The sequence below is a fragment of the Sinohyriopsis cumingii genome, chromosome 16 (genome assembly GCF_028554795.1).
Source record: "Sinohyriopsis cumingii isolate HCF-2022 chromosome 16, ASM2855479v2, whole genome shotgun sequence".
NCBI classification, from domain to species: Eukaryota; Metazoa; Mollusca; class Bivalvia; order Unionida; family Unionidae; genus Sinohyriopsis; species Sinohyriopsis cumingii.
Genome location: NC_142976.1, coordinates 64332435 through 64344504, shown reverse-complemented (window position 1 = coordinate 64344504; position 12070 = coordinate 64332435). Strand labels below are relative to the sequence as shown.

General features: G+C 34.5%; 1 protein-coding gene across 3 annotated transcripts in view; it reads right to left on the bottom strand.

The window, feature by feature from the left end:
- Positions 1 to 12070, bottom strand: part of LOC149780592 (5-oxoprolinase-like) — a 178953-nt gene that overhangs the window by 101529 nt on the left and 65354 nt on the right. For all 3 annotated transcript variants that reach the window (XM_089937708.1, XM_089937707.1, XM_089937709.1), the window contains exon 14: positions 3873 to 3985. In XM_089937708.1, the coding sequence (XP_089793834.1) occupies positions 3873 to 3985 (113 nt within the window). The remainder of the gene's footprint in view (positions 1 to 3872; positions 3986 to 12070) is intronic.

The following is a 12070-nucleotide window of genomic DNA, read 5'->3' as shown; positions in this document are numbered from 1 at the left end:
TAGCAATAATTAAACTGATTAAATGTAGTTTAAATGGTACACATGGACCCGTATACGATTACTACGAATCTATGCCCAGACAGGATGTCATTGCAAGTCAATCAATGTTTACAAGCTTGTAACTAATGTAAATAATTGATGATGATGACCATGATGATGATGATGATGATGATGAAGACCATGATGACCATAATGATGATGATGATGACCATGATGATGATGATGATGATGATGATAATGATGATGACCATAATGATGATGATGATGATGATGACCTTAATGATGATGATGATGATGACCATGATGATGATGATGATGATGATGATGATGACCATAATGATGATGATAAAGATGATGATGACCATGATGACAATATAATCATGGCTAGTATATCTCACCATACTTGTGCAGGTGATACAAATTTATCAATATCAGCTGTTTCTGATCTGTTTCACACCAAATCTGATCACATTTATACAGGCTGAATGAAGTTATATAGCAGGAAATGACTGCATGAGTTATTGTATAGTATAGATATTTTCACATAAAACAACATATCATCTTTCTTCCTTGGAGAATCGATGTTCAACACATAAGTGCATGCTTCATTATTGCAGAAAATACAGGCTGGCTAGACAAATATTTGAACCAGTATTTTATCATGTATTAGCATTCAAAGAACTGTTTTTGAGATAATGTCAATCCACAACATCTGAATTGTGTAGTAAAGAATTTTGTGCAATAATACAAATATCAACAGGTAAAATGATCAAGTCCATTCTTATCTAAAGGATTCAACAAGACTGACAAAAAATAATCAATAGTCCTTGATTCAATATTGATCTAGAATTGATTTACTTTCATATATAATAATGAGAAGAATATATAAAAATAATAATTGAAACAGCTATCTTTTTTAACTTAAACCAGACAACAAAATCTGTACATGCAGCTACAGCAATGAGTCATAAGTGACCAGCTAGTACATATATTATTTTGGTTATATAATGGTGATTGTAATCTTTGTCCTAAAAGATGGCATACATGACTGTGAAGTTTATAAGGTAGTGTGTTTAGGATAATTACAGTAAACTAATAACAAAGTTAATGTCTCTGAGTGCTATATTTAAACTGTCGTTATTGTTGTTGTAGGGTTTAATGCCATTTTTCAGCACAAGATAGGCAATACATGGCGGCCAGTATAAATAGTGGAGGAAGAACTCGGGAAAACATCTGAAAGAACCACTGACCAACGAGAAGCTATGGGCAAGCTTTCTCACATACCCACATTAGCCGAATCTAAGACTCAAACCCACGCAGACAGAGGTGAGATGGCAGTGATCTGTAACGGTAAGCATCCAGTGTAGTACCATGACACCACAAAGTAAAGAGCTGTCATATGAGCAGAAATGGATGATATTTAGAATAATTTTACTGTCAGAAATATATCTAAAGTAATAAGTATATCTAGGTCTACGATCCAGAAACTTTTTAACTGATTTGATAATATGGTCATAGTGAAAACTGAAATCAAAGCAGAAGGCCACAAATTGACAGTGAGAGACGATATTGCATTTAATTGACACAGATTTTCGCTGATCCAGCTTTGGAATTTAATGATACAACAACAGTACCAGTTTCTCATAAAATGTCACAAGGAAATTGGACTTTTGATAGAAACTGCTCCAATATCATCTTCAATTAAAAGACCTTAGTTATGTCTGACCTAGATAAGAAAGGAAGGTAATTCTATTGTGGAAAAATAGAGAGGAATGGAAACTGTATTGTGGAAAAACAGAGAGGAATGGAAATTGTATTGTGGAAAAATAGAGAGGAATGGAAAGTGAAATGCTTGGGAATGTATGATAGTCATTTTCCTCATAAAAACATCTCCACCATGTTTTATAGTTGTATAACTTTTAATGGCATTAGCATATTGACATCTGTTAAAGCTATCATCAACTCTAAGAGGTACATAAGTATACTGGATCAGAATTTATGGCCTGTTTTATTTCCAAATGAGAGTGGGTGGGGTGAATCCTTTAAGAGTGTGTGTTTGTGTGTTTTTGGATTTTTAATGTTGCTTTAAAATGTGTAGTCATATTGCTACAGTGTCTGCAGTGTGGCAGTTTGAAGTGATATCTAGCACTGGTGCATCATGCCACAGACATGTAGCATCATGTCTCACCCAGTCACATTATCTTGACACCAGGCCAACCAGTCCTAACACTAACCTCTTAAATCTAAGTGCCAAGCAAGGCAGCCGCTAGTAACATTTTCAAAAGTCTTTGGTATGACTCAGCCGATGATCTCCCACATCTGAGGTAGATGATTTAACCACTTATAGTCTGACTATACCTCCAGCTTGTTTGTACTCCCCATAATGATTTCAATAATGGAAATCTTCAATGAGATAAAACACGCATAGAACTTAGTCAATTTATTTATTGATTTATAATTTCTAACCTGAATGTGACCAGAGTGCCCTAACATTGGCAGTCTCTGCACCTTTCATGCTTAACAGACTTTCTATACTAACACGCACCATGTTGCGTACACTATGGACAAGTTGATTTCCTCAGACAATATTGTGACGCAGTTCATCCTATTTGGTAACTGCTGGATAATTCTGTAAATTACCACAAATGTTGAGAGTTTTGAGCTATATCCTTTGTACACATGTACACAGAAATTACACCATTGTTAAATCCACGTGAAAGGCAAATCGGTAATTGTTATTCTTTTCCTTTACTTGATTCCACATTGTAAATATCAGAAACAGACGACATAATATTTTCCTTCTACATACATACATGTGTAGTCATGCATACACCCCTTCCTGAAAATAGACTTGTCCAGGAACTGGAAATGACTAGAGAACAGGTCGTCTTTTACACTGAAAACTTCCATTTGGAATGAAAAACACAGACGATAATGGTATTAGGGTCCCACCTGGGCATAATCAGGTTTAAAATTATAAATCAATAAATGAACTAAGTTATGTACATCTTTTATCTCAATTGTGCTTTTCGTCTTTTAAACTGACAGGGAGACACAAACAAACAAGGAGGTATATTCAGACTATAGTCGACCAGAGCAGTAAGATATTATACCTTGACTAACACAATCACCAGACATAAACAACGTTCAGAATGTAGGGAGAATAATTAAAAAAAATTACAAAAGGGATGACTTAAATTAAACAAGAGGTGGTCTCACCGATGTTATCATGGATATTTGGCAGTCAGTGGATCAGGCCAGGTCAATATAAGACAGCTCTATGAGTCATAAGGAAAACAACTACAATCAGTCATAAAAGCAAAGGGATCAAATACAAATTAATAAACTTTGGGAGTATCATATTCTTCTAAATTTCTTTGAAACCATGATTTTAAATTACAGCAAAATCAATATTATGTCTGCAAAATCATCTAAAGTGGCTACTCACTTCCGACTTGCTACTGTAGGTCAATCAGTGCAAAAAGTCCTGTTTGCAGGACACTAACTTCAAGTAATGCGTGTATTAGGATGTAAATACTGCAATTAATACTTATTCCATCTGCAGCAAATAAAATGCTCAAGTGACAATGAAAGTCAGATAGTTTTTGCCAGTTCATGTGCACTAGAATTGCAGTAGAAAGTAACCTGATGAAAGACAGCAGTCATGTGATCTACCATGGAAAACATAATGATACACACACAGGAATGTGAGAATAAAAAGAACCTCTCTAAAATGACCTAGTTTGGGGCTGGTGGGTGGCCTCTATAGTACCTTACAATGTGTTTCTGTGTACATGACTATACTACTGGTCTTCTTATAAATAGTGATGATAATTACAAACAACCTGATAGCATTAAAAAAACTAAGTTACCTGTGGATGTAGACCTGTGTCATTCCCAGACTTCTAGCAATAGAACATGCATGTTGACCACCTGCACCACCAAAACAGGCAAGAACATGCCGAGATGTGTCATGACCTCTGGCCTATAAACAGAATTTCTATAAATCTGAATTAGTCTCAACTAATGAATATACAGTTACACAGACACATGTAAGTATAATAAAACAGTGATTTTGCTATTTCTGATGCAAAGTATATGAACCATAGTAAAATTCTCCTACTACAAACTAAATAGGGGATATATATTTAGTTTGGGTGTGCAGTATATGAATCTGAGGACAGTCTGGATATCTGGATATCCAGGCATCCTGATATAGGGATCAGAAGATAATTTGATATTTGGATATGCAGGCAACTGGACATAGAAAATTTCAGGCTAGTTTGGATATTTGGATATACAGGTACATAAAAATAGGGACAAGAAGACAGTATGGATACATGGATATGAAGGCACTTGGATAAAGAAATTAGAGGGAAAAAGTTTGTATACTGAATATGCTGGCATTTGGATACTGAGATCAGAGGTCAATCTGTATAATTGATTATGAAAGTACTTAGATATAGAGATCAGATGAAAAACCTGGTTAATTGATTATGAAGGTACTTACATATAGAGATCAGAGGTCAATCTGGATAATTGATTATGAAAGCACATAGATATAGAGATCAGATGAAAAACCTGGTTAATTGATTATGAAGGTACTTATATATAGAGATCAGAGGTCAATCTGGATAATTGATTATGAAAGCACTTAGATATAGAGATCAGAGGTCAATCTGGATAATTGATTATGAAAGCACTTAGATATAGAGATCAGATGAAAAACCTGGTTAATTGATTATGAAGGTACTTACATATAGAGATCAGAGGTCAATCTGGATAATTGATTATGAAAGCACTTAGATATAGAGATCAGATGAAAAACCTGGTTAATTGATTATGAAGGTACTTATATATAGAGATCAGAGGTCAATCTGGATAATTGATTATTAAGGTATGTAGATACAGATATCAGAGGAAAAACCTGGATAATTGATTATTAAGGTATGTAGATATAGCGATCAGAAGACAATCTGGATAACTGAGTATGAAGGTACTTAGATATAGGGATCAGAGGAAAAACATGGTTAATTGATTATGGAGGTACTTAGATATAGTGATCCTAGGTTGATCTGGATAACTGATTATGAGAGTACTTAGATATTGAGATCAGAGGTCAATCTGGATAATTGATTATGAGAGTACTTAGATATTGAGATCAGAGGTCAATCTGGATAATTGATTATGAGAGTACTTAGATATAGAGATCAGAGGTCAGTCTGGATAATTGATTATGAGAGTACTTAGATATAGAGATCAGAGGTCAATCTGGTTAATTGATTATAAAGGTACTTAGATATAGAGATCAGAGGTCAATCTGGTTAATTGATTATAAAGGTACTTAGATATAGAGATCAGAGGTCAATCTGGTTAATTGATTATAAAGGTACTTAGATATAGAGATCAGAGGTCAATCTGGTTAATTGATTATAAAGGTACTTAGATATAGAGATCAGAGGTCAATCTGGTTAATTGATTATAAAGGTACTTAGATATAGAGATCAGAGGTCAATCTGGTTAATTGATTATAAAGGTACTTAGATATAGAGATCAGAGGTCAATCTGGATAATCGATCATGGGAGTACTTAGATACAGAGATCAGATGACAGTTTGAATATTTTGAGCTCAGTTAAATGGACTTCTATTGTATTGTACAAAAATATATATTACATCTACTAGTGTTCTGAAATATCATCATATACTACTTATAATAAAACTTACTCTGCAAATTACTTTGGTTCCATTACACAAGCTGAAGATTCATTAACACTTATGAGTTTAAATGAATTAAAATATATCTGTATATTTGTCATAAAAAGGAATATACATAAGTTATTTAATTATTACAAAATTAAATTACCTGACATTTAATATTAGCATTCACTTTTAATTCAGAACTTAGTCATGAATGGATTCTTCCTCCAAGGTTATTACCCAGAGATTGTTTTTATCACTTTGAGCCTGGATAGTGAAGTAAAATGGCACTTGATCTGAATCTCTGCAGTCCATGGTTTCATTTTCCATTCAAGAATATGGAAGGTTGAGTTTAGTGGTCTCCTCTGAGCTCTCCTGAATCCTCAACCTCTATCTCACACAAAAACTCCCACACCAAAACTGCCTACCCTTCTGCACATGAGATTCTCACGTGAGATCTAACTCAGGTTAGTCTCATGTGCAATTTAACATGCAAATTAGGTAGAACTCACGTGAGCAAATAGATTCTAATAAGAAAATCACATGTGCAGGAATTGTTAACAAGAGCAATATCTTGCTCACGTGAGCCACACCTTGCTCACACGAGCCACACCTCACTCATGTGAGCAAGATCTGCTCACGTGAGCAACATCTTGCTCACGTGAGCCACACCTTGCTCACATGAGCAAGATCTGCTCATGTGAGCAAGATTTTGCTCACATGAGCGGCATCTTGCTCACATGAGTAAAAACAACAAAAAACAACTATAGTATTTAGTTTTTATTGAATACAAGAATTAAACAGACTAAGATCAATATTCAAATCTAGTAATCATAAGCATATAATTTGAGTTCGATTAGTGATCTTTTAATAAGGTAAGACAACTAGAGTATGTATGTATGTATGTATGTATGTATGTATGTATGTATGTACCTGTTATATTAATACATCACATTTATTCTAAAAACTTTAAGGTCATAATGAAAGATACTGCTGGAAATTAGCTTCACATGAAGACCATTCTTCACTGTTCCAGAAAATTCAAAGCAAACAAAACATGTAATTGACATTCCTGCGTCTGAATTTCATTATTTGCCAGTCTGCAACAATATTTTCACTTGGAGATTTTTCTCTTTGAATCAATGCACTTCCTGTTGACCACTGAATTTAAGTTAGCAGGCTCAGTTTTGAACTGTTGAAAAATGAAACCTGAAATGGAAATGAAAAAGTTGGTAGAAGTTTTTTTTTCTGATCACAGCATTTGAGACATTCTGTAAGGTGGATTTTTGAAGATTTGTTTTACAAGGTAAAGGCAAAATACATAATTGTAGTTTGGATTAGATGGCACTTTATCACACTGTGAAAATAGGTGCCAACTGTTTTCCCAAGGACACACTTACGCAGCCAACCCAGTCTGAAAATTCATCCTTTGGACTATGAGTCAAATTGCTCTACCAATAGAATTACCATAGTTCAGTAGCAAACATATAAACTGCACTGTTGATGAGACACCTGCAAGTCACACTGCATATTCCAAATTTGACTACTACTGGATAAAGATGCCAATGTGTACCCGGGTATTCTCCCATTGATAATAACCTGGGTAATAAAACGAACAATTGGGTACCCGTTAAAAAAAAAGGTGTTCACGGGGGCTCATATGGTTGCTTACAATTTACTTGTCATACGTGGTCTGTATAATAATAATACAATCCTTTCTCAAGTGACCTATTTAAGAATCAACCCTGATATTTCAAGCCTGACCATCCTAAAATTCATGCCTGTCCATGGTTCATGTGCCAATTTTCTCATGACATAAAACACTCTTGTTTTCAGAACCTGGTGACATTATCTGGGTCAAATAAAATTAAGCACAATATAAATGTCTGGTTTAACTTGGCTACTGTAACATGCACTTCTTATACCACCATGTTAGGAGAAAAAATGAATGAAATGGACAACTATACAGACTGAAATATAAAGATCAAAAAAAGTTTGCTACTTAATAACAGTTTTGAAAAAACAGGTTCTTGAATGTGAAACCACTGCCCTAGATTCATTATATTATGATACTACACACATAGCAGTCCAGCTTAAATAGAAAATAAATGGCACCATATATCATTTTTTCAAAAAGAAGAAAAAACAACAACAAAAATAACCCGGGATGTATCAATACAACTGATGGATGTTATGTAACTGAAAAATGTTAGAGAAAAGATATTTTGTTAAACTTAAAAACATGTTGCACTGGACCGTCGTATAGGGATGAACCATGGCAGGTTGAGGATAATACAACAATCAACATTTATGGACTTTATGACGATTCGCATAAGTTACTGTAGACATGTACACTAGTCGAAATGACTGTTATGCACAAATAATTTATCAATTTCTTTTGTGTCTATTCACATCTATACTACTAATCCACACGAGTTCAGCTGATTTGTGACAAAAATTATAACTGCATATACATTTTTCATACAGTTTTCTGTAATAATGGCATGTAATTTATACTCTTGTTGTGCTCAGATTATGATTTTTGCCACTTATATTAGTAATAAGTATGCTTACAGCTCTTTTTGGGGTTGGAACATGCGAACCTACAACAAAGCAGTTCAGCTTCACATTTAATACAATTTCCTTTTGATTGTATAGTCTAGTAACCAATCGTTAGGAATGATGGGCACACATTAGAAATTTGCAAAAAAATTGTCATCTCTACCTCTGGAACAGTCCTCTGGAAGATTTCTCCAAATCTTTTGGGATACATTTTTCCAAAATATGTACATTTGCAATATATAAAGAAATTCAAAATCTGGTTTCCAACTTTTATATTTAAAAAAACAAATGTATTGGGGGTAAAATTTTAGAGTCTGAAATGCATATGTTATCATGTGTATTACATCAAAAAATTTGAAGCATCTTATACATACCCTTTACTGGAGTCGGAATTTCCTCTAGCATGGCAATGGGGTTTTGTCTAACTTCTTCCTGTTGCTGTCAATGTTTTGCACTTCTTTCAAATGATTGCTAACTTTGTTGTGTTGATTAAATTTTGTGACCTTCATGAAGTTTAATCTGTAAAAAGATAAAAATTAGTATAATTGATCATTTTAAATATCTATGCATAACAGAAAGAATGCACTGAAATGAGAAAACGATTTGGTTGGCAAAAGAGTCCTAGTGTATATAAGCATTAAGAAAAGCTGTAATCCTTATCCAATTAAATCTCTATTTTAAATTTACCAATCAAAATATTTGACAGACAGGGCAAATGTCTTTTAGGAATAAAATCATGAATTAAGCTACTGCATTTGGTTCTCAATCGTGTATGCTTATCTTGATCCACTCAATCAGCAATAAAATAATACGAAGAACATTTATGTTTATACAAATTGTTTCAATCAGTAACGCAAGTGCTCCTCACTGAGGTGCCCGCATTATTGAGGGTGGGGGTAAGAGCCAGACATGATTGCACAGTTGAATTGTGGAAGGCTTAAATATTCGATGATAGTATGGTGTAGATATCATTTTTAGAAACAGGAGGTTGAATTATTATCTTTAAGTAAAATCTGAAACAATCCCTTGGCTCAATTTTAAACGACCATGCGAATTTATGCTTATGCTTATAATGTCGATGATTCAGGCTATCCACTTTGATCATTCTATATGCGAAAATTGTAAAAAGAAATGAGTAAAAGTAACTTACTTCTTTCTCGGCAAAGAACCAGTCTTTCATAATCCTTGAATCTTGCCTAACAGCACGTCGACGTCTTCTGTTTCGTACTGGACATTAACAACCGTACCGACGTGGACATCTTTACATGTTGGTGTTGGTTTCTATATTTTAATAATGTCCACGCTCTTGCTGTCAGAATGTTTTAAGAGCAAACATGTTGCAGGAGAATATTAAATAACTTTCTCCATAAACAGCATGGCCCTTGCTAAGAGAACATGGCCCGCGCGTAAATTTCTGTCTGTTCAGTTTAAAAGTGCTATTCTACATGTACATTGTAGGTCAACATCCAGCATCTGTTGAGTTCATCTGAGGTGCCATAAAGGGTAAATTATTAGTAAACATGCTGTTGTACGCATAGGTGCTTGTGTCATTGATTACAATATAAAAATCAGTCACACATGTAGTATAAAAATAATACTTTTATTATTTTATACTACTGTATGACTGACATTTAAATTGTAAGCAACGATGTGAGCCCTTCTGGTTTTACACTCCTTTGCACACATGTACTCGGGTATTTCTTAATGTTATATTTTATATATCAAATAAATGCTATTTTATTATCTGATGTTTCATAAAAACTGAGCTATAAGTGAATTCATATCATTAATAAGTTAATTAATATAGACCTAGTTAATTTTGATGTTTTTACACTAGCTTGTGCCGAGCCATGCCCCATAGGACACTCTAATGGTTCTAACAAGCCGATTCTTCCACTGTGTACTCTGATAACCTGGGTTACAGAAAAGTTAACGGAAACGTCAGTGATTTGTTTTGTGATTATTTCAATAGGAAACTTCTTTTGTAAACTTTGAAATGACATGATTAGAACATTTAAAAGGCTGCAAATAAGCAAAAGTTTCTATTGCCAAGAATATACATGTGTAAAACAGTGCGAAACAGCTACACAACCAAACACGACCGGATTAGGCAGTTTCTTACGGATTTATTAAATTTTATGTACAGTACATGTTTGTTTTTTTACTGATAATGTACATATGCATAGGAAACGGGATTGGGGTGAAACCTCGATAATAATTTGTCTAATACGTAACCTGTTCGACTGTTCAGTCGGCGTTTGAATTTTAGCGGACACTAGACAAAATGTTTAATGTTACCCCGCGTATCTCTTTGATGCCAGACATTCAACGTCGGTGGACAATGTTTTATTAAACACGTTAATATTATGAATCCTTTATGGTTTCTGCGTGGATTAAACATAGGCCGTTTTATAGAATATGGGGAAGGGGGGCATCAAGCGTAAGTACGCGGGGGGGGGGGGGGGCGCGTAAAAAAGTATGCATGCGTACGGGGGGGGGGGGGGGTCAAGCTTTGCCAGATTTTTGCGTAAGTACTAAATGGATGACCCCTTAGCCGAATTACACAATTCAGTAAGTATAAGATTGTATTGGCTTTTGTGCGAACGTTAAGCATGAAAGAAAATGACGTAGTTTATGTAATTCTCCAATTTTTTCTGGAAAATGACTTGAGAGTTTATTAGGCCAAAAGGACTGTGCATCAGTGTTTATTTTTTTTCTCCAGATATGTGGCAATGTATTTTTCTTACAATTTTATAGTGGGGTTTTAGAAGTTTGTGAATAAATGAGTTGCATCATATGTTTATGGATAATAGGATTCATTTTAGGGCAAAAGTTTTATTTCCTTTTTATATTTGTAAACTGTGTATTTCGGGGAGAGAAACATTTCACTTTTTTACGGATTACTTTATTAAACATCAACCACGATCAGTATGCAAGTTATTAACTCTATTCTTTGACAGCTGTTAAAGTACCTTAATATGTTTAAATACAAAGAGCCTGTTGGGTCAAAATAAGATTAAAACTCACTGTAAGAAAATAAGTTGAAGATGTTTTCAAATTTAAAAAATACAACAAAGCAACAGCAAGTGCAAAATAGAAATGATGTATATTTGACAATAATGGAGATGCTTGACATTCAACATTTACACAAAATATTTAAGTCCAAATTGCTCATGTGATAACTCACATGAGAAAATCCAACTTTGAATAAATTTGAAATAAGTCTTTAATCAGAATCAAAGTCCAAGTTTCTCACGTGATAACTCACGTGAGAAATTAGAACTCTGCCTTATTTTCAAACATGGTTGTATGTAATGGAAAATAATGTTTTCTAAGTTCTACTTTCTCATGTGAAAATTTAGATTCTCACGTGAGCAAAATCTGCTCACGTGAGAATCAGGTTAGTTTTTCCTTGGCTCACAAGATCTAACAAACTGCACACATGAGCCTGCAAAATCTACCCAATTTGCATACATTTCTAACAAGGTTCTCATGTGCAGCTCATGAGCAGCTCATGTGAACTGGTGAGATTTTTCTGTACGGGCTCCACCACTAACAGTGCATTTTAATTGACATCTAGGTCAGCCCCACTGCTGGGAGTACTTTTGAAGGGATATCTGGGTCAGCTTCACCACTGACAGTATTTTTAGGGACATCTGGGTCAACCCAACTGCCAAACGCTGAAAGTACTTTTGAAGGGATATGGCCAACTCAATCACTGACAGTGCATTTTGAATGGACATCTGGGTCAACCCTACTGCTGGAAGTACTTTTAAGGAACATCTGGGTCGACACTTGCACTGACAGTGC